This window comes from Ambystoma mexicanum, chromosome 8 (genome assembly GCF_040938575.1).
Source record: "Ambystoma mexicanum isolate Mex_15411 chromosome 8, UKY_AmexF1_1, whole genome shotgun sequence".
In the NCBI taxonomy this organism is placed as follows: domain Eukaryota; kingdom Metazoa; phylum Chordata; class Amphibia; order Caudata; family Ambystomatidae; genus Ambystoma; species Ambystoma mexicanum.
This window is the reverse complement of record NC_090929.1, coordinates 579567721-579592475: the sequence shown is the minus strand read 5'-3', so window position 1 is coordinate 579592475 and position 24755 is coordinate 579567721. Positions and strand designations below refer to the sequence as shown.

General features: G+C 44.0%; 1 protein-coding gene across 1 annotated transcript in view; it reads left to right on the top strand.

The window, feature by feature from the left end:
• Window positions 1-24755, top strand: part of NPHP4 (nephrocystin 4) — a 1060260-nt gene that overhangs the window by 114566 nt on the left and 920939 nt on the right. Inside the window, exon 3 of the mRNA XM_069610268.1 lies at window positions 22710-22862. Coding sequence (XP_069466369.1) covers window positions 22710-22862 — 153 coding nt within the window. The remainder of the gene's footprint in view (window positions 1-22709; window positions 22863-24755) is intronic.

Below are 24755 nucleotides of genomic sequence, written 5' to 3'. Positions count from 1 at the left end.
CCTGGCTAATCGCGTGTTAAACTTCCCGCGTACCCCTGTAATACACGTACCCTGGCCAATCGCGAGTTGAACTTCCCGCGTACCCCTGTAATACACGTACCCTGGCCAATCGCGTTTTAAACTTCCCGCGTACCCCTGTAATACACGTACCCTGGCTAATCGCCTGTTAAACTTCCCGCGTACCCCTGTAATACACGTACCCTGGCCAATCGCGTGTTAAACTTCCCGCGTACCCATGTAATACACGTACCCTGGCTAATCGCGTGTATGACTTCACGCGTACCCCTGTAATACACGTACCCTGGCTAATTGCGTGTTGAACTTCCCGCGTACCCCTGTAATACACTTACCCTGGCTAATCGCGTGTTAAAGTTCCCGCGTACCCCTGTAATACACGTACCCTGGCTAATCGCGTGTTAAACTTCCCGCGTACCCCTGTAATACACGTACCCTGGCCAATCGCGTGTTGAACTTCCCGCGTACCCCTGTAATACACGTACCCTGGCCAATCGCGTTTTAAACTTCCCGCGTACCCCTGTAATACACGTACCCTGGCTAATCGCCTGTTAAACTTCCCGCGTACCCCTGTAATACACGTACCCTGGCCAATCGCGTGTTGAACTTCCCGCGTACCCATGTAATACACGTACCCTGGCTAATCGCGTGTATGACTTCACGCGTACCCCTGTAATACACGTACCCTGGCTAATTGCGTGTTGAACTTCCCGCGTACCCCTGTAATACACTTACCCTGGCTAATCGCGTGTTAAAGTTCCCGCGTACCCCTGTAATACATGTACCCTGGCTAATCGCGTGTTAAACTTCCCGCGTACCCCTGTAATACACGTACCCTGGCCAATCGCGTGTTGAACTTCCCGCGTACCCATGTAATACACGTACCCTGGCTAATCGCGTGTATGACTTCACGCGTACCCCTGTAATACACTTACCCTGGCTAATCGCGTGTTGAACTTCCCGCGTACCCCTGTAATACACGTACCGTACCCTGGCCAATCGCGTGTTAAACTTCCCGCGTACCCCTGTAATACACGTACCCTGGCTAATCGCGTGTATGACTTCACGTGTACCCCTGATATGCACGTTACCCGCTTTGCGTTCCTTGTTTGGCTGCCCTGTAAACTGGTCCAGAGTTAGCGCAGCCCTTTGCGATGATTTAGCGATTTTGCTGGCTTTTCCTTGCGAGAGGGCGTTCTTGGGGGCGTTACTGGCGCTGCTGCAGGGTCGCTGCGATACTCTGCGCCACGGCTGGTTTGGGAGCATGTAATCCATGAATACGCTGTGCGCGGAAATCGGTTTTATCGCACGTGCCTGGCGCAGTCAATCGCACGCGGACACTCTGCGCCAGCCGATTGCGACACTTTTCTGCGAAATTCTATGAATTACCCTGCAAGTGTCTCCGAGACGCGCATGCGCGTGTGGCGACATGTCCGTGTTCAGGACATTGCCATGGAGATGGGTAATGCGGCGCAGTATTAGTTATAAGTTTAATTTGTGGAATCAAGAGTGTATTAGCCGACTGGGCTAGGTGTTATTGAACAGACTTGCGTCTGGCTCTGCACCGTAGCACCTAGTGTCCCAACTGTGCAGGGGGGAAGGAAAGTGAAGGATAGCTGGAACTGTTCCCGTTATAACTAGGGTCCCTGTAGGCAGGGTTAATGAAGTGCGGGTGCCCTGCTGAGTGGCGCAAAGGCGGACCCAGTGGCCAGACGTCTGTGGTTGCCAGTGGGAGCCCGTGGGCTGGGCCAAGGGAGGTAGGAAGGTGGTAAAGCTAGGTATGACTGTGCCTAGCGATGTGTCAGCAATGTGTGGTCCGGACCTAGGTATGGGCCTCTGGATGTGGCAGATGCTATGTGGCGGGCTATTATGTCATGGTAGGGATGTGACACCCTGTGGTGTCTGGAGGACACTTATGCGTATTGGTTACCAATGTTTACGTCTTTCAGGAAGGTAAAAATCATAACTGCAAAAAGTGATTGCAGTCTTTAATTTGTGAGGACAGGACTACCCTGTATATATAAATTGCATTAACCGCAACATTGAAGCTGGGCTTACTTTACTTGTTATGCATTATGTATGTATGTATTATGTATTAACAATTACCAGACGCTCACCATCCACCTGATTTACAGACTCGCAGGCCCTATTGGAACTTTCGAGGAAGACATTTCCACTATTCTGTCTCATAACTTAAAAAACTCGTCAAAGGCCATCCTTTTAGGCGACCTCAACCTGGGATTTAACGACCCGAATGACCCCTATGCAACCAATGTAGCTTACCTCCGCTCGGAACTAGGTTTCTCACAAAGCGTGCTCCACCCTATCCACATCAAAGGAAGAACACTTGATTGGGTGGCAGATCACAAGTGCAATGCCTGCATCCTATCTATCTCACCTCAAATCTGGACAGACCACCACCTCATAACATTCGGTCTAGATACTAATAGACCTACTCCTACTATTACACATTTGGCACCTCCCATTCCGACAAGGAATAAGAAAAATATCACCCCGAATAATCTGCTCCCATTGATCCTTCCCACACTCAATTCGGACCCTGAAGTTTTAGTGAATGAGTATAATAAAATAATGTCCTCCGCACTCGACTCAATAGCACCTTTCAAAATGAGAAAAAGCAAACCTAAAGCCCACCACAATCTGGTACACACCGCATCCTAAAACTCTTCGTACTAAAAAAAGACAATGCGAGGTAGCATGGAAACTACAACCTTCTGATGCTAACAAAAGGATTCTCAGGGAGATATCTATACTCTACAAAAGGGAAATACTGTTGGCAAAACAGGAAACTTACAACTGCAGAATAGCCCAAGCCAATTCCAGTATGAAGGAACTCTTCACCATCCTAAAAGAAATAGAATTCCCCATACCAGTGCTAGACAACTGTCTCAAAGATAAATTATGGTGCACTAAAATTCAGCAAGCCTTGGCCAATAAAGTTACTACTCTTCAAGCTACAATTGCAAAGAAAAGGGCATCACTTAGTCTAGATATTGCATCTAACTCCACCGCTCCTATAAACATCGTGACACCGCTCGCTTCAAGTTCTCCAAAGTGTCTATTATTGAGACAGAAAAGATTATACTCTGACTCAAACCGTCAAACTGTCAGGGAGACCAATGCCCAGCCCAACTAATAAAGGATGCAGCCAGACCTGGCCCCTTTCTTCTCTAAACTCATAAACGCCTCATTCGCTATGGGTCTATACCAGTGAACCTAAAAGAATCCTGGGTACTCCCCCTGCTTAAAAAACAGACCTTAGACCCAGCCATCCCGACTAATTACCGCCCAATCACCACAGTGCCATTCCTCTTAAAGGTTTTAGATAAAATGGCATACTCTCAAATACAAAAACACTTACAAAACCAACCACCTGCCAGGTGTTCGTCAGTCTGGTTTCCGGCCCCAGCATGGGACCGAAACCGCCTTAATCGATCTTAAGGCACAGATTGACGATTGACGAGCTCAGGGATCAAGGGAAATCTGCCCTACTCCTACTCCTGGACTTATCGGCTGCATTCGACCTTGTTAACCACAAGGTCCTTTGCAGCCATCTTGACACGGCTGCGCACTTCTCTGAAGAAGCCATAGTTTGGATTCAATCCTTTCTTAACAATAGGACTATGAAAGTCTTTTCCACCACAGCGGCGGCAGACTCTATCCCCATAACATGTGGAGTGCCTCAGGGTTCTTGTGTTTCTCCCACCCTATATAACATCTTCACGAAGCCCCTTTTCGATTATCTGGACCTTCTTGGTATCACCTACACTAACTATGCAGATGATACTCAGATTCTCCTACCACTTTCTGGTGATTATGACAAGGATTTGGCCTTGGTGAACAGGGTGCATCTCATTATCCAGGCATGGATGGCCACCCATGGTCTATGCCTAAATGATGATAAGACTGAAATCATTATCCTGGGCACACCCCTTACCCTAAAAGATTTGGGTCCCAACTACTACTCCTTCAACATCGACAATAATCAAATCTCCACCGCCCATGAGGTAAAAACGTTGGGCTTTTACCTGGACTCTACCCTCTCTTTCAACAAGCAGGTTAACGCGATGGCCTCCGTCAAGGCATATACCTGCAAACTGATAAGAGCAGGCAAACCATTCCTATCCAACAGCAGCTGCATTACTCTTGCTAGAGCTCTCGTTTTATCGAAGTTGGACTATTGTAATTCTCTCTACATAGGGACCAATAAAGGTACTATCAAAAGAATCCAAATCCTGCAGAATAACGCTTTCAGAGCAGCACTAGGCATACATAGGAGAGCACACATTGCAGAATTCAGAAAAGACACTAACTGGCTCTCGGCTCAGGAGAAAATCCAGCTAAAAGTGTCTTCACTTTGGTTTAAAATGCCTAAACAATGCTGCACCACGATACCTATCCAAAAGAATCACCAGAATAAATCCAACAAGAATTACAAGTTCTGTCAATTCCAACGGTATCTCAATACCTAGATTTAAATTGTCTAGAGTTGGAGGTTGCAGCTTCCAGGTCAAAGCAACCCAACTATGGAAATCGCTACCTTCTACCTTACGGTCTGACCAACCATACCCTTCCTTCCGACAAAACCTTATAAGTTGGATTAAAGAGGTGGACAAACTCCCAGCATTTTACCCTGACTAACCATGCCCGACCTCCCACTGCCTAACCTACCTGCATTTTTGTAACATACTTGCTGTCAGTATTTTTACCCTACTGAGCAAATACTGTAATTTCTGTACATTTTGTGCCTGCCATTTGTGTATATTATGTTTCATATGTACCCTGTGTTATTGTAACTAAGCTTTGAGATGTCGTATGCAATGTGCCCTGCTACCCTTGGGTCTGGTGCGTAATACAAGTAATAAAACAAACAAACAAACTTGGGCCTACCATGGCTTTGGCTTGCGGACCATTTGTCATGCTTCCGCAGTACTAATGTCCCGGTACGCGGTCAACATTGCCGGTCCTCAGAGAATCGTGTCACAACACTTTGCCTTGCAGGTATGCTGCTAGTAATTCTGTCCTGCTTTGATTCTCTGTTCCTCCTCCCTTATCCATCCCGCTCCAAGCCTCCTGATTCTTTGATCTTCCTTGTACTTGTCCTACCCTTCTGGACTGTATTTTCCTTCTTCTTCAGCCTGCCTTCCCACTGTCAACCTCGGTTCCTGGATTGGACACAGCAGTGGGGGGTTTTATTCCCCAGAGGGATTCCCCCCTTCCAGACCCATTTGGGCTATTTGCTGGGGTTGATCCACCTGCAGGCTGTGTCAGTCGTCTCCGGGGTGGGCTCCCAGAGGTATAGACCCTATGTCTACGCACCCAAGGATTACCGAGAGGACCAGACTAAGATCTACTCCAGAAAGGCCACACATACAAGGTGAGCCCTGAACTGAGACTCAAGGAACCCACATAGAGCCTGAGATTCCTGACAGTTTGTGACAGCAACACTATCCTGAACAGGACATGGATCAAATACAGTCCTTGGTGGATGCAGTTCAAAGATTAACCACTGAGTTGCAAGACCTACAACAAGAAAATACCCACTTAAGACAAGCCATGGCGTTCAGAGAAAACATCCCTCAAGACCTTCCTCGTGCCCATTTGTTGGGGTATAAATATGATGGTTCCCCGAATAAAGCTTGAAGGAGACCATTGCATTATCCAGTTTACTTTCGGACCACATCACTTCCTTTCAGATCGTGGGATATATGGTGACCGGATGACAGGAAATGCTCTTGCCTGGCCGACCCCATTAGTGGCTTCAGACAATCCTGTATTCAGCAATTACCTTGCCTTTGTTGACGCCATGTTTAAATGACCTGAGAAGGCTTACACCACTCAAGAAAACGGTACGACGTTCTTTTATTGCCAGTCTTTTTAACGTCTGCTGTTTCAACGGGGAAGGAATAACGAAAACGTTTAATCGATTTTTGTTTTTTGGGGGTGTGGGTAAGGGGTAGGGGGGTCGGGAATAGTTAAAAAGGGGTGGGTGAGGGGTGTTTGCGGGGCGGAACCTCCCTAAAAAACGAAAACATTGGATGAACGTTTTAGTTATTTTTTCCACTTTGAAATAGCAGGCGTTAGAAATAGAAAGCCTGTCGATGAAAGAACATGGAACCAAGAACACATCCTGGATTTTAACCAAGGAAATGTGGATACCTTGTCTTATGTAACCCAGTTCCATCAACTAGCTGACGAGACCGGATGGCCAGAAGAGAGACGTGTTACACTGTTTTGAAGGAGCCTAACGGACAAATTAAAGGACGAGTTTGCAAGTGTGGCCCGTCTAGTCTCCTTTCTGTATGCGAGGGTAGTAAAATTATATATTTTTTTACCATCTGCCAGAAAGCATACTTTAAAAACATGTAGCAGTCTGAAAAACATACTGATCCCCAGAGAGTTAACCTCTACTTTCTTTGGGCACTTATATAATGTAATTAAGGGGGTGTACTCTCTGGAACGATCTCCCAGCGTTTTATATTCAGTTGTTGCAAATGTAAGTGGGACTCTTTTTCAAAAGTTATTGGAAGTCTGGGAAAGTTTTATTCTGACATGTTTGATGAATAAACAACTAGATATTCCTATACTTTGGTGATCTGTATTTCTTCACCTGTTGTTTGCCATGTTTGTAATTATTCATTAGATAGCTCACTATCACCACCCAGGAGAGCTTTCAAAAGAAGTAGGGAATGTCGATGCCATCTCATTGTGTACATGGAGCAGATTGTGATTCTCCACACATCATCTTATTGTAAATTGTGCCCGAACCACATTATAAAATAACTAAGTCTTGCACAGCAAGGACATCCATACAGTAAGTTTGCAACCCTAAATTGTGTGCCTGCCCAGATGAATTTAACCAGGGATTTTTTTAAGACACTTAAAATAGGAGGTGCATGGAATGATATGAACATTTTGAAACACATACAATAGTTTAGGAGCTAGGACCATCTTTGTCAAGGAAATTCTACCAAATGTGTGTATCGTTATTTTAATCCAGCTATTCTTTTTCTTCCTCTAGGGCATGGTTGTCCAACTCCAGGCCTCGAGGGCTGGAAACATGTCGGATTTGCTGTGTACCCCTCATTAATATTCATGAGTTAAACGTGCATACAGTGATTCTAAATGTGTGCAAATTTGTTCTCATGAATATTAATGAGGGATATCCAGAAAACCTGTCCGGTTTGCAGCGCTCGAGGACTTGGATAACCCTGCTCTAGGGCCTCCATGGTTTTCCAGAAATAATCTTTTACGCCTGCCTGTTCAGGTAGTGACTAGCAGTAGTTCAGATTTGTTCCAATGTATTTTTAATCCTGCGAATGCACCTTCATTTTGTATATGTGAAACTATCAGTGCCAGGTTGACTTGATGCTTTTTAATTTATATCATTGGGACATCTGCATAAAAGGACAGTACATTATATTCAAGAAGATATTATACCTCCATCTGCATGATTTTGCCTTTAGAGGCAATCAAGTGGCAATCGAGTGTGCAAGAGGCAAAAGGCAATCGAGCGTAAGGGCAAATCGCAACGGGGCAAAGGCAACTCTGTCTCGTGCCTCATGAAATCAATAGGAAAGGAGGAGCGATGCCATCATTACTTAAAACCATTGATAGTGATGAACTGTATAACAATTCAACCATTCTAACGATTGAATGCCTAGATCTCCAGAGGACTTCCAAGAGAAAGGGACGTTCTACAGAGTCAAATGTTTTCTCAGTATCTAACGTTGCAAGGATTGCTAATACTTTTGGATTGATATTGTGAATTAGTGCAAAAAGTCTATGCAAATTATTTTGTGTTGTCCTACCCGGTATCAACCACACTTGGTAGCACCTGGCGATCATGCAAATGGCCGCGGTGTGCAGTATAAACCCCATTAAGATTACAATAAATGGCATATGACGCATTAAGTTTAGCAAGGAGTTTATTGTAATGTTAATTAAAGATGTTGGCCTATAGAATGCACAATCCTCCTGGTGTAGCTGGCCTTTCGATAGTGAGGCTTAATGCATCTTTATGAGAAATGGAGCCAGTTCTTTGATGTTCTCTTTATGAAATTCAGACGTCCGTCTGTCTCCGGGTTTTTATCATTAGGCATACATTTTACTACGGTATTACCCAAATTGTTCGTTTACAATTGTTCGAATAAACAATTCACTGAATTTAAAGGGTCACAATTGACCTTTTCACAATTGACCGTATGTATGTATATAGATATATATATATATATATATCGGTTTGGAAATATATAGGGGCTTTGGGAGGTTTGGCGTTGGGTGGGGGGTTGTGGGGGGTTTTCCCCCACATATATGTTACAATTGACCTTCACAATTCGGTCAATTGTGAAAAGGTCAATTGTAATTCGAACAGTTGTAAAACGAACAATTCGTATACACCCTTTACTACAGTGTATTTCATTTCCTTCACTGTTATAGGCATGTTCATTAGTGCCTGCAGCTTCTATTACACGCATCCTAATGTAATTGCACCCAAAACATGTTCTATGTCACACTCTGAAGCGGACAGCTTGAATGTGTATAGTTGTTTGTAGTAGGCTGTTAGTGTAGTATTTATGGTTTCATCTGTAGTGTGCCTATTGCCCTCCAGGTCTCATATCACTATATTAGTAGTGCAATTTTCTTGCTTGAGTACCCAAGCAGCCATTCTTTCCTGGTTACTGTTCGCCCCATATTGTCTTGTCGGGTGTTAAGATTCTAAGAATGTGCGTTCCCTCACTGCTGCTTTCTGAAACCATTCCTTTATTTCCAAAAATATGAACCTATCTGCTGATATTGTTTACTGCCTCGCTAAATCCTTTACTTCTTTTTCCAGTGAGCACATTTCATTCTTAATCGCCTTCAGGATTCTCTCTTCACAAGAGACGCATGCTCCACATATGAAGTATTTGCCTGCCACAATATGCCATCATTTTGAAACAATCCCATACTTTCTCTGAAAATACAACATTATATCGTGCACACCTTTTTTACCATGCGGTGTCAGAAAATGCTTCTTGTTTAAGATACCAATTATTATGATGGAACGGTCTTTTTGGGAAGCTGAATTGCAGAACAAAACCGGCGAGTGATCGCACAAAGTTCGAAGTAGGATTTTACATTGTTGAGTTCTAGTCAATACTGTCTTGGGCACCATGACACCGCCAATGCGAGTTAGTGCTTCATGTAAGAATGTACTCTCTACTATTGGAGAATAGATGGCACGAAACACCTGCAACAGATGATTGTTGTGCAATATTTTGCCATATCAAAGCAGCTCGATTAAGAGATCTCGCAGTAGGTTTGGACCTGTCTAGCCGAAGGATGTGTGCCATATTATAATCTCCTACCCGGGCAACAACATGAGTTAGATATTGGTACTGCCAAACGGGCTACCTGCTTCCAATCAGTCTTGGACCATCTACATTAGGAGCGCCAATATTTTACAGTCGCCTGATTAACACCTTCTGCCTCCCCGGTGACCAACAGTAGCTGACCAACAGTAGCCGACCACCCGTGTCCTGTTCTACTGCTTGTGGTTTGAATTTGGCAGATCTCTATATAAATATTGCTACCCCTTTACATCCTGAAGTATAAGAAGAAAAACATCTGCATTCACTTCACACAGGTACAAAGTTGACTGCAATGCAATTGTGTAAATGTGTTTCCTGTAGCAGTAACACCTCTATCTGATGATGTTTAATATAGTCACCATTTTGTCTAGCCTTTCGGCAGCCTCTAACCGAGGGGTCTGCAACCTTTGGCTCTCCAGATGTTTTGGACTACAACTGCCGCCAGCCCTAGCCAGCATAGTGAATGGGGAGAGATCATGGGGACATCTGGAGAGCCAATGGTTGCAGAGCCCTGCTCTAACTGCTCTTACGTTATGAAAGTCAGAGGCTTTTTACTCATCTTAAAGAAGAGGTTTTATGATCAAGCCAGCTTTTTGTCCCCAAAAAGTTTAAAGCAATGTAATCTAATTTCAGAGTACACAACCTGTTTACTACACTGTTCATCTTGCTGTCTTGAATTTCACATAAAAGAACATTAATTTCACCCCCACTAACTTCACCCTCATACCCAGGCCCGTCTCACAACCTGAATAAACATACCTATACTGGAAACTCCCCAAAAAACAGATCCTAATTACGCTACATGCTTTGAGCCTGTTTGGACATCAACCATTGTTGATGTCTGAACAGCAATCTGCTGTCGTCTCTCCAGTGCAATACATGAAAGTCTATGAAACATTTCAAGTCATCACGAACTTGAAATGTCACAAACCACCTTCCCTCATTTTCTTCTCTAGAGTTGATCTGCCTGAATGGTTGCATGACGGACGCAGCCTGGATGGATTTCCCAACATTTTGAGGTGAATGATTCTATAAATGTTTCCATTTTGCCAGTTAATTGTGTCAATTCTGGCAATCCAATTAATGTACCCATACACCCCCCATTGCTGGCTGCACTACCAGTGTTTGTTGCCTTTATTATTTATTTATTGTTATTTATCTGTTTCTCCTCTGCTTCGCACTTTCCACATCTCCCCCCTTCCATGCACCTTTACCCTCCCCCTCTCCCATGCACTTGCGGGTTCTCAATGTCACTGGGCCTACTAAGATTGCTGTTTTGGTCTCCCCTGTTCCCCTCCCTTGCCTTGTCTCGCTCTGAAACACTTGTGTACGAGCGCGATAGGAATAAAATATCTTTATCAATATCTATGAAGGTTACATCTCCTTGATATTCTTTCTAGGTCGTCCCTTTTAGCCAGCACTATGATCATGTCCGCCTTGAGAGCAGTCTCCTCTTTTTCAAGTTGCACTGTATGATCTTTCACATCTGTTTTATGTGTCTGTAACATAGCTACACAGTTTGTCTGGCTGTGCAGATGAAATGTACACCTTTAGTAATAACGTGCTTGTGTTCCAGCCCATGATGTCCACTCCTGGATATAAGTGCTTGCATTGGCTTTCTTACCTCCACTGTCTCAGAAGAGCAAGAAGCATGAATTCCCTGTTGCTTCCTGTGGGGTGGATTGTTGATGCTTTGACATTTGCTCTGCATAACCATTCATCTGCGCTCTTTTTTTAAAATTATTTTCCATTTCACCAAGTTGACATTGTGTGCAGTATGTGACGAGCCACTAGGTGTTGTCACTTCTCCCCAGGGGCAGCCCCTTCCCATTAGGCTAGGAAGGTGAGGCTGGTACTCAATAGCCCCTCTAGGGTGGTTTAATGCAGGAGGGCCTAATGGGGAGGACCTCCCCACCTGGGGACAAGTACGACCACCTAGGGTATAGGACCTCAGTGGACGTCACACCCCAACATGTTCTATCCACCACTTCCATCAGTAGCCCCTTTCTTGAGGATAAACATATGTACTATTTTAATACCTTCAGTACAGCCCAGGTAGAAAAGATTAGGATGAGGAATATCACAGAAAAGGTCAAACGTATTGGTCAGGCAAGTACTGGTATGAGGTGACCCCAAGCAGGCATAAAGATGCAGATGTCAAAACGAACGAAGGACTTTTCGCCAGGGAGGAGCTGGCAACAAAGTACAAGAAGAGACAAAGGTCCAGCCAGCCCCAGAGTACTGAGAGGCGGGAAAGCTGCCAAACGCGGGAGTCCAGAAGCGGCGAAGACCAGAGACTGGAGTAACGCGAGCGGGAAGCAGAGAGCGTCTCCAGCAGGCCCGATGGCAGCGGATGCAAGGACTGGTGGAAAAAGGTGAGGTAGTCACGTGATTTCCCAGAGGGGGTTGAACGTGTGGTCCCACGACGACACTGAGACTGCAGGGAGCAGAGATACACGGAAGCACTGAAAAAACACCAAAGCCACTGAAGACCACGGGAAGCCAGGAAGAGACCAAAGCCAGTCCCTGGAAGAACCAGCGCCATGCAAGCAGCTCCCAAAAGGTAAAGGGAAGCACAGCGTACCGTGGGGACAAGGGGGTTTTCAGCTTCCAGCTGAAAGTGGGACAAAAAAGGTTAGGGACCCTTTAACGAATAGAGAGTTCATCCGAGGAATACTTCCTTTTCTCAGTGGAAACAGCGAAACCACTGACCACCAGAGAAGGGGCCGAGAACTTAAAATAGTTGAAAGAAGTAACAGAGGAGAACGTCCTCAACCCAGTGGCCATAAGAGGACCACTGAACACTGGATAAGGGTTGGGGACCCTAAGAAAAGTGCAATACAGTACAGAGAAAACGTTCCTCAGCTCAGTGACCTGAGGGAAGTCACTGAAACCCATAGAAAGAGTTTGGACATTGTAAAAACCTGGGAGAAGAGGCCAGATGAATGGTCGAGTTGTCAGGAACTAAGAAGATTGCACGGTTTGTGCCGAGAACCAGGGGAGGGGAGGCATTCCCCTGGTTGTAGATCTTTTGAGTTTGAACTGTCAGGAGAAGGGAGACATTCTCTTGGACTTTTAACTATGCCGAATACCAGGAGGAGGGAGGCATTCTCCTGGTGGAAGACTTTACTTTATTTAGCATTATTAGGTTTAAGTCTAAGGGATAGAAGTCGGGTTTTGGACAAGGACAGCGGATATATTTGACGCATTCTGACACTTCCTTAGTTTTAGTTTGAGGCAGGGAAACCCCTCATAGAGTTAGGGATAGATGGGATTTTACAAAGCTCAATTAAAGTTTATAACCAAAATCATGCCACCTCTCGGTCCGTCTCATACTTTTACACCCTTACAGGTATATCTGGGAAAGGGGCAGATGCAAAGCAGGGGCTTCAAAGGTAACAGACTCTGGAGAGTGCTGGTGATGTGCACAGATGTCCAGCCATGCAGAAGTGAATATCTCTTCCCATCTTACCCACTGCCTGCTGCCATAAATAAACCACCCTGAACCTTCCACTGGTCACAGGCTCTGCTTCTTGCCTTGTTACACATGCACTTGGAATCACAAAGAACTCGTCTCCACTGTTGCACATACCAATCTCAATTGTTGGTAACTTGTTGGTTGCTCACAGCACTGAATATTTAGGATGTGCACCTAATGGAGCACTTATAGGGAAAGTCTGTACCAGTTGAACTAGCATGTGCAGACATCCCCTGCGTGCCTGCAGTCCATGACTGCTTGACTAGTCCCCGGAGTGTCTGAAAGGGGGCACCCTTCTGCCACATACTCCTTCTTTAGAGTACAGCGCAGGGCTCTCCCAATATAACATCAGGGATGAGCTGGAACCATAGACTGTGGTATGCTCTCACTGGTGCCCCTTCAATGATTTGCATGCTCCCCAACCTCGCACCTCTCAGATGCCTGACTGTGGCATGCTCCCGAAGCTTCGCCAAAAGTGTTGCTCCGGATCACCCAGAGGATCTCACGGCCACATGGGCACCACTTCCCTTCTGCCTGTGTATCGAAATGATCCCCTCATGTGTACTTAGGTCATGGGCCTCCAACCCACTCAATGAGGCCTGCTCCGTCTAGGGTGCGAGCTGACGCCACTCCTTCCCGTCTTGCTCCCTGGTGCTCGCTCCAGCTGCAGCCTAGAGCCCCTCAGGTGGGTCCGTCTTCTGCTGTGGTATCAGGATTTGTAAACTGAGTCTTCGCCGTTTCCAGACAAAAATGGTTGACGGGAGGTTTTATTGCCAATGACATCAGGATTTTGGAAAGGACATGGAGCCTGGCAGTGGCGCTCTGCTAGTTCGCAGCAATCTTGGTCACACTCTCAAACTCCCTGCCATCTTCACGACGCATAGCCCAAAACCTGAGATAATTGTTGGGCTGCAACAGGCGAAATCTAACCCCAGATACTCGGGTCTTACACGACCATAGTGACAAAGGTCAGAAATCGGAGAATCTTCAGGAAGGAAGCTCACACTGGAACCCCCAAATCATTTTTTTCTCTTAACTAAGGTTTCACTGCCTCAGATTCCTGAAGGATTTGACCATATTTAACATTCCAACCCACTAGCCCTATCATGGTGCATAGACACTGCACAAATAGCATTTACCTACGAGGAGTTATCCAGTGGTTAATATCCAGATTCCAGAAGATTCAACATGGCGCTGTCCGAATCTTAACAAGAACATGAGTCATAAACACTTTACAGCAGTCTGGGTAGTCTGCACTATTTACTAGGGCGTGCCACAACGCATGGGCTTTAAATCTACATATATGACTCCTATAGTTAACACTGGGCCAGGTTTCTAAAGAGAGACATTCTAATTGGATACTGCAGGCCATATCCTACGCTCCCCAACTGCACTACAGCTGCAGTAATGCAAAGTAAATAAAACACGGTCTGGTGACTAATGTTTAACTGCACAGCCGCGTATAAGTAATGATCTCGCATTACATTTGACCTCATTTTCGAGTCACAGTTTCGACTGGTGAAAGTTCCGACACTAAAGTGTTATCCTGGAACACTCGAGGATTTACTCATCTATTTAACAACTTCGAGGTACCTATGAACAACATCCTCGCTGTATGTCTACAAGAAACGTGGATACGCGAACGGCCATTTCGTGACGGCTTCACTACATTCCTAAATCCTGCCGGGAAAAATGCAACCGGCCGGCCGTTCTCTGGCTTAATTACTCTACTGAAGATCAACAACTGGCTGACGCCGCTCGAATCCCGAAATCCAAACCCTTTTGTTCAAAGCACCTTGATACAAATATCTGCCACAACAACGCAGACGAAACAATTTCTACTGCTAATAAATGGCTACTGGAACCCTGCCAAGATTTCGACACACAGCTTCATCGGCTCAGTAACAACTCTAATAGATGAAGCCTCAATGAAATATAACAACCTAACCATCATAGTATGTGGTGATTTAAATTGTAGCTGGTACAAATTTGACAAAATCACAAAAACAAATACGTTAAAGGAACCTGAGAAGGTTGAACAGAGAGGAAAGCTCTGGTTTGACGCCCTCGCTATAAGAAACTGTACCATGGTCAATGGGAGAACCAAAGGAGACCAACCATGTAACCCAACTTGGCACGGACCATATAGCCAAAACACACTAGACTACATTTGGGTCTCAAGAAATCTTTTTGGCCAAGTGAATTCCCTTAACATCATATCAATGCCTCAAAGCGACCACAATCTACTCCGCTTAGCCCTAGAGACCGACTGGGGCGATGTTCCTGAAAAACTTGATGTACAAATTACATCGAATGCAGCGGGAAATCGCTTGAGGCTTAACCATTTACAAATCGGGAAACTCACCACCGACATAAATAAAGGAAACATCGTGAACTATGCTCCCTTGTTGACGGACTGTCGACCGAAAGTCATAAATTCCAAAGTAATTGGGCACTCAAACAAACATCTGTACAGCGACGTTATCGCAAAAGCAAAAAAAATCATGAGGAAAGATTTGCGGCAGATCAAGAAATTAAAGCTATCACCAGACAATATCGCGATTAGAGTAAAAACAAGACGACAAGAATATCGACACTGGTTAAAAGCACAATCAGCAATAATAGAACAAAATCGCGCGGAGCTGATGCTTCAACTGCTGATTACAAAAAACACGCGCGATATTTGGACAATCCTAAATAAAGGCAATACAAAAGCAACATCGACAATATCAAATCCGATTGATGGCAACAAATGGGTTGAGCACTTCAGGGAAATATACAAAATCCCGAATGAAGACACACAAGCGCAAGAAAACGTCTCAGATCTACCATGGGACGTAACACCTCGAAGCGATGAAATTGAAACAACAATTCAGAAGCTAAAAAACTCAAGAGCAGCAGGCCCCGACCAGATCTCAAATATCATGTTGAAGGGAAACAAAAAATACTGGGCCAAGTTCATGGAATCTCTGTTTAGAATAGTGTCAGAAAAAAAGAAAATTCCGGAGTCATGGTTAAAGGCGATTGTGGTACCTATCTATAAGAAAGGCGATAGGAACGATCCGATGAACTATCGTCCAATCGCCCTACTTGACACAATCGGGAAAGTATATGGCTCCTTTCTTCGAAAGAAACTCACTTCATGGGCCCTCAAAGCAGAAATATACGATGTTCGTCAAACAGGTTTCACAGAGGAAGCCGGAGTCGATGTAAATCTACTTGTGCTAAACATACTAAAACTTGAGGCGCTGCGCACGAAGAGACAAATCTTCTTTGCCTTTATAGACCTCAGGCAAGCTTTTGACACAATAAATCGTGAGAAACTCTGGTCAAAGCTAAGAAAGTGGGAATGTCCGCCAACAATACTAGAACCCCTGAAAGCTCTCCATTCCAATACCTCAATACAGATTAGGATAAATCAACAAGGCGAGTTGAGCCAACAAGTAACAACTCATAAAGGCGTCAAGCAAGGCTGCCCACTGGCAGCAGAACTATTCAAGATCTTTATAGCCGACCTACCGAAATGGTTAAACTCAGTACCCTGTTTCTCGCCAAAGATCAAGGACACTCAAATCAAACATATCATCTATGCAGATGATATAGTACTAATCGACTATACACAGATTGGCCTACAGCGACTTTTGACTCGACTCAATGAATATATGAAATCAAATGAGTTGCTGATCAATACTGACAAAACAAAAATCATGAGCATCAGTCATACCAATAAAAACGCAGGAAAAAGATTCATATGGCGAATTGCAAGTGATAAACTCAATATTGTATCGTCCATAAGATACTTGGGCGTGATGTTCAACAATTCCATCTGCGAAACAGCTTGGGTCAATGACATAACCAGTAGAACTCTCAAATTTGGATTACAAGGAGCAAAAATCTATCACGAATACGGGAAATTTACAATTGCACCATTACTGACTTTCTATCTACAGAAGGTCATTCCAACTATCGTATTTGGAGCTGAAGCTGGTTGGAACCTGGATTTTTGCTTATGGCAAAGACTAGAAGGGATCTTCTGGAAACACGCCTTGAAGCTTCCTCACTACATCTCGACAGTGGCTCTGAGATACGAACTTGCATTTAATTCGCTGTATATGACAGTGATCTGGAAATCCCTCTCCACCATTAGGAAAATGTACTGCAGCAAAAAAATACCAGCATACGAAATTTTCAAGATCAGAAATGACGACACCCAAGCAATATTAATCCAAATTTGGAAAAAAAAACTTGAAGCCATAATGAACTCCGCAAATATAAGTCAATCTGACCTAATCGATCGACCACAACAGGCGAAAAAAAAATTAGAAGAATGGGACTGGATGCATAACATTGAAAAACGCAAGAAACTAAAAACGAGTCTTCCATTAGGTCTTGGGGAAACAAAACTACACAAGCCACCAAAATACCTTCTAAATTGTCCTTCACGATATCACAGGAACATGTTTCTAAAATTTAGGCTGAACGCCCTAAACAATCGAGAAATGCTATGGATACGAAAAAAGAAAGACACTGTAGACAACAAATGTCGATTCTGTGATGCGAGCGAAATAGAGTCCCTCAAGCACTTGATACTTGATTGCACAGGCACAATCACACAGCGGACCCTACACCTAACTAGCTTCAAACCTCAGAACTATGACACGAATGATTGGTGGTCATATGTAAGCGCCGGCCATAACATTAAGCTATCATGCAGGATAATTGACTACTTAACCATGATTCTCTGTAACACTACTTGTGATAAGGAAAAGAAAAATCTTTAATCAACAGTGATCCAAACTTATCACCAGCACAATGAGCACACTGTGAATAAACACTGGAGAGGACGGATGAGATGCGAGAAAGGTCAATTATAACAAAAGTTCGATTTAAGTATCGAACTGTAGTTTTATTAAAAAAAAAAAAAAAAAAAAAAAAAAGTGTCGAAAAAAAAGTTTGGAATTTTTTTATTTTTATTTTTATGGGGGGGTCCCCCCAAACCCCTGTTTTTTTTTTTAAACACCCATTTAACTATACCAAATTATAATAAACCCTTTACCATTTAAAAAAAAATCGAAACTTTTGTTTTTGGCACTTTTGTGTCGAAACCTTTACCTGTCGAAACTATTTTTTCTAAACTTTGACAGGACACCGTTTCCCGTTTCTCAGGTTAGCGCAGAGAAGCCTACAGGCAGTCTTTGTTGCTTTAGAAATAGCAAACGTTGTGACGTCATAATGGATTTGGACCGCTACTTGCCGTTGCTTGCTATTGATGAGTGACACTTTACGTGCATCAGGTGTGGCAGAGATATTTGCAACTGGGTCACTTGGCAATGATTATCCCTCAACTTTAAAGCCTTCTCAAAAACATAACGGCCATTTACCACATGTGATGAAAAGTGGGCCGTCCCAGCGCTCTTCGGACATTACTATGGCCTCACTGCGCGTGTCATAAAGAGCACTTGAATCTTGTTTTTTACTTTTTTTGTTGTTGCCATCAACACTTCGAATAGTGGGGCTTGTAGTTTCACTTTTTTCTATTTTAAGCATGAGCCCACAAGCCCCAACATTCAACCCCTAATGCCTTTGGGCCAGTTCATCTCTGCGAAAAAGCAAAGCAATCTTCCAGAAATATGTTTTTCTATGAGTCTGTGGGGCTTATTTAGCAGCCTGCATTCGGCAGTCTGGCTAGTTGGTATGTTCTGCTGATTTGCATCTAATCGGTATACTATTACATGGCTAGGCCACAGTGTGCCTGAATAATGCACGGTTGCTAAATCATTCATCTGACCGCCACTGATATATTACATATGAGCTTTTCGTTGTGCAACTGCCAAGAAGAGGTGCTGTACTTGGATTTATGGAGGGGCTGTCTAACAACGTATTCTGCATTAAGAAGCTGAATTACTTTACTGCAGTGGTGCACACGAAGCATGGACATTAACTAGATGAAAAGTGCTTGCATTTCCGACAATTGGCACTTTCCGTCAACAGCTAGAGGGAGATTGTGTTTATAATGCCTGACCGTTCGCTGGACGCAAGCCATGCCACCCTTCTTTGCGAGAAGTTGCCTTTAAAAGCCTCGTTGTTATCAGGAGGCGGCTTCAGTGCTCAGTACGCATTCTGCAAGAAGCTGTTTCAGAAGGTCCTGCAACAAAGCCGGTTAATTCCGAATCATGCGAGGTATCGTCTTGCCATTGCCAATAACCCGCCGAAGCCTATAGCTTACTGCCTAGCCCTTGGAGAGCTTCACATTAAGGTGAGCAAATCCCAGCCTGTGTCCGAAATACGTTCCTGGTAATATTTTTTAATGACATTTGAGGTTCATTTTGGGTTGTAAGGGACAGCATTTAATGATGAAAGCAATTCCAAAAGTTTCCAAAATGGGAATGACGATGGCTCTGTAATGCATGTGAAGGTAGTGTCGCGGGATGTGCATTTGTAGTTTTATGTATGGAGAAGGCCATGGTTAGGAACGAAGTAAATATAGAACATCATATAAAACACTGCTTTTGTTTTTATAATGTATTTATTGGAGTTTTCAATAAGCCTAGTCAACATTGAACACAGCTAACACCTAGTCCCCACCCTAAACAAATGCAACAATAGTAACCTATAATCAGGCCAGGTAAGAAACCAAAACTCGCTGTGGCCTCTGTGAGAAAGCAAAGGGTGTCTCACTTGCTAGTCCCCGGCGATCTCTCTCTCAGGTGGCCAGGGCACGGCCATCGCCTTTGGATCCAGACCCTGGGGGTGGACCAGTGAGGGAGGATCAACTGGGTGAGGGATCTTCAGGAAATAGGGGTGAGGCGGGCGATGGTGAGACGCTGTAGCCCCCCCTTTCCCGTGCCCATACCTCATCCTATTTTATAGGATTCTCTGATATACCAACCCCCCCCCCAGCCCCTTCCCTTTCTACACAAACACTGGGCCGACCGAGGAAGAGGAGGACTGAGAGTAAAGAGGCTAACACTTGAATATCCCATTGGACATGTCTGGTTAATAAAGTCAGGCAAAGTCAGGCACTTGACCTTAATCACATATATCTTATACCCATTAACTACCCCAACACGGATAAAAGGTGGAACATGGAGACACACTCTGAGCAAGGTGAGACACGAGAAGGAGCAGATCTTCTGGGGCAAAGGCAAATCCACTGGAGCAGAATGACTAGTTGAGGGACCAGAGTGAGGGGTAGGGAAACCCTGAAGATCCCTGCAGGAGGTTGTTGCCTCTGGGAAACAATGAAGGATACGCAGAGAAAGCCAAATCCCAGACAAGAAGAATGCTGTGGTGTGTTCCAAGGATACCAGCGACCCTCCCGGGAGAACGGCAGAGTTGGGGAGGCCAGGCCAAACCTGTGGTATAAGGCCAAACCTGTGGTATCAACCTTGACTCGTGAATCAAAGCTGCAGAGAAAAGAATGGAATGCACAAAACCGGTGAGTTAGCGAAAGACATGAAAGGCTGGTTTGTGTCAAGGAAAGATTGAAGCCGCAACAGTGTATCTCCCGATTGAAGGTTGTGCGCTTGCTGATGGGACGCAAAAGAAAGCAAACCTGTAGTGAACTTTAAAGTCACAAATAACTGTGAAGCCAGTGATAGAGTAGCAGAGTGTTCTGGCGAAAGGAAATAGCCCACACGAAAGTCTGCAAGAAATGTTTGATGTATGGTTACAAAGCGACAAAGTGAACAAACTGAAATGTGCAGTTCACTGATTAACCTCGACGAAAGGAGAAGTTAAAAGGTGATTGCTTCAAGGGAAAGATTTCTTTGAGCTTTTCTGATTGTGTTGTGGAACTACCAAGACTAAGAGACCCTGGGGCAGATACCATAAGGGAGAGCTGAAGCGAAGGTCGAAGTGATCCTGCGGAGGTCTATGGAAATAAGCCTCTCACACTCGAAAGTCTTCGACATCAGTGAAAGGTCTGAGCCCGACTGAGGGAGACCCGGAATATGTATATCTATTTGTATTTATTACATTTTTATATAGCGCTTTAAGCCAAAGAGCTTTAATATGAAATAAGTAAGGGGAAGACAACCCCTAACAAATGTGAATAAAGCTTGGGGAAGGGAATCCCTGCAAGTGCTGTGATTGCAAGGTCCGAGCCTGACTGAGGGAGATCTACGTTAAATCAGGTACCTTTTGGTGAGAGGCCCGAGCCTGACTGAGAGAGACATACATGAACTGTTGATGCCTTGAGAGGTCTGAGCTCGACTGAGGGAGACCTACGTGAACTGTTGATGCCTTGAGAGGTCTGAGCCCAGCAGAGGAATACCTACATTAATTTTTGTTGAACTGTGAAAGAACGTTTTGTGAACAACAAAAAAAGTGACTTCAACGTGGAAGGCCAAGCAGGCCTCGACCCACGTTTTGAACTGCCTTTTTTTGATAACCTGAGCCAGTTTGTCATCCTGTATATGGGGCCCGCTTACTCGGTGCTGTCCAATGTGGGGAGGAGAGCTGACTCAGCTACCTCGATCCTTTATGTTATAACACTGACTTTCCTTTGTATACACATTCCCCTTTACACCATTTTTGTATAAGAGATAGGGCAGGCATTAGGTTATTTTTGTATAGGCCATTTTGATTTGACATAGACTGACAAGGACAGTGTTATAATTTGATGGTAGAGACTACTCCCATCATAGCTATATGGCAAAGTAGGAGTTTTTCCAAACCCCAAGAATTTAATAAGGTTTTGAAACGTGTAGCTCTTGTGTCAGTGTCATACTTGTGATACCACACCGCCCTTTTATATGGTGTCAGTAGTGGGCTACTACTCAATTGATAAAAGTTGAAAACCCATGCTGATTATCGTGATACCACCAGAAGGTGAGAAAAGAATAGTTGAAATTCAGAGTCATGACCGAATTTACAGCATTGAAGAGGCTCTGAATTCCCAAATCCATATCCCTATCATCCAACAAGATTTATTCTTTCAAGACCAAGTATTATTACATTCCCTTCATCTTTCTCACTACCGCATACAGCAGTGGGGTTGAATAGTCCTAACAGGAAGACCATCTCAGGTTTTTATTAGACCTAGTGCATTGAAACCCCTTTTTCCAGAACCTTTTTTCTTTAAAGCTGAATTACCCTCTGGATCAGGCTAGTCAGGTATAAATCCTGCTGCTCCGAGGTCTCCTTCTCAATCGGAATCGAACCCCGAAAATCTAGAAAGTTCTGTAACTTCCTCGGAAGAAGGTGAGACCGTTTTAGTTTTCAGAATTTCCAGGATCCAGGGAATTGGCAGATGAGGTTTGGGAGGCAGACTGGGTACTCTGACTTAAATCTTATTCTAGCTTGCTCAGTGGGTTTTAATGGTTGTTTCTCCCTAATGTGTGTGTGAAAGGCCTCAACCCCCTCAAACACAGCCACATCGTTGTCTTTGAACTCAAACAGCACCTCACTAATGTGGCCCAATATTCCCAGAGCATACCTAGAGTTGCTTGTTATGTCATGTAGAGGGGTTGTGGGCTAACATTTTAGGCTGGATTCTGTCTTTAGGTGGGATTAAAACCAATCCGTATATGGCTGGTCACCCTTTCCGGGTTTTCCAACTCCAGGCCTTGAGGGCCGGAAACATGTCGGATTTTGAGGATACCCATCATTAATATTCATCGGATAGTTTTGCATACACTGATTGAAAATGTATGCAATTTTTTTCTAATGAAAACTCGAGGCCTGGAGTTGGACAACCCTGGAAGAACTATGGAATTGAATCTTATTCATATGAATTCCCAGTCATTCAAAAGGTTGGCTGAACCCCTTCTTGCCACCTTTTGTTTTTCACGTTTAAACATTTTTGTGTGCCTCTTAAATGTATTTATTTTTATTTGCAGAGATTATTGGAGAGCCTGGTGGAAGTTCAATATCAACTCAGAATTTCCCTTTTCGATATCTCATATCGCCATTTCTTTGGGAAAACCTGGAAAAGTACCCCACGACTATTTAAGACTAATACAGGACAGCCACCCAATGTTAAGTTCAACGAGGTAGGACTCATTTTCAGAAACAACTTGATCTTTCATAGAAGAATGAAGGAATTATGCACATGAAATATAAAGAAATGTAAATAGTCACTCCTCTTTAAAATGTTTTAAAAAATATTTAATTGAGCTTTGTGAATTTCAGATTGTAGAAGTGGATGCATAAAATGTGCTCAGGGAAACCAAAATATGTCTTTTGCCATTGACAACAGAACTCCATTCCAGGAATTCAATCTAGGTTTTTGTTGTGTTCTGTTGCATACTGATGTGATTTGTTCACAGGCTTGAAATGCCATTAGGAACATGGCTCAAGTTAAGACTTTGAAGCAGGAGTATTTTAATCCCTATTTCTCAAATTGGGTAAAATGAATTTTTAGGGAGTGAAACAATAATTTCCATTCCCAATCAGGGTATTCCTTCATTTGTATTTATGATAATTAAAGGGTTGAAGCTGCCCTCATGCCATTTTGGGCTTTTGTTGAAGGGACCTGTTCACCTTCAGACCCACTAAACTGGAGAAAATGCAGATGACAAAGGGCACCTTAACAGCCTTTCAATTGCTGATGTAACACGTTTCTTTAGTTAGCAGGGCCTTTCTAAGGCATGAGTGTTTAGTCAGTTGACAAAGTGATGGGACGTTTCCAAATGAAAGAGACATAATTAAAGTGACTAATACAAAATAGTCTCTCTTAAAGATTAATTATATCCATGATGTCCACTAGCTTGACATGCAAAACAATGGTTTGCTTTTATGTGGATTGCCCAATATTCTTAACACCATGCATTATAATAAGCTGGAATTTTGTGACAAAAAATCTCTATACGAGGGGTCTGCAACTTTTCGCTCTCCAGACGTTTTGAACCACAGCTCTCATCAGACCTAAGCAAAACAAAAAGGTGATGGCTGGAAGGTTTTGAAGTAATCATAACCATGAGCACAGCTCTTGGCAACCCTGCGGACCATCGTTTTTCGGCCTGCCAAGCCATTACAGAAGGGGAAAGACCATATTCAAATCCGGCTTGCTCCCAGCCCAAAAGTGGCAGTCCAGCCCGAATTGCTAGGTCACATCCCTTCTGCACAAGACCACAAGCATCCCCAGACATGTTTCGGCCTTGTTGGACATCATCTGTGAGGAGTAGCTTGGGTCTCTAGGCGCAGCAGGCTCGGGACCTACGTCTGGGCATAACGGTGTCACTCAGGGTGACTTAAGCAAAACAAAAATGTGATGGCTGGAATGTTTTTAATTAATCACAACCACATGCACAGCTCTGGGCAACCCTCCAGATCATAGTTTTTCAGCCTGCCAAGCCATTACAGAAGGGGAAAGACCATATCGAAATCAGGCTTGCTCCCACCCCAAAAGGGGCACTCCAGCCCGTATTGCTAGGTCATAGCCCTTCTGAATGAAACCACAAGCATCCCCAGCCATATTTCGACCTTGTTGATTCATTCTAAACATTCCAGCCGTCACCTCTTTGTTTTGCCCCATTAGACCTAGCCAGCATAATCAGTGGTGAGGGATCATGGGACTCATAGTCCAAAGCATCTGGAGAGGCACAGGTTGCAGAACCCTGCTCTATACCCATGTGGCCTTAGTACACAATTTATTTTAGTGTGTTCCTTAAAGGGCAAAAGGTACAGCTGTTTTAGACTTGCATAATTTTTCTTTCCGGGACTTGTAGTTTTCCATTCAGTATGTGCAAAAAAAGCAAGCCTTGTATTATTTTGGTTTAATATGCGTTTATGAAGGTTTACATATTTTCAGGATAATTTTCTGTGATTTGTGTATTTTGCAAGTAATCACTAAAAGACAGTATTTATGTTTGTTGTCCTTGAACGCCAAAACTTAAATATTTGTACCAAGTAAAACTTGGAATGTATGTGTCAAGTGCCAAAAC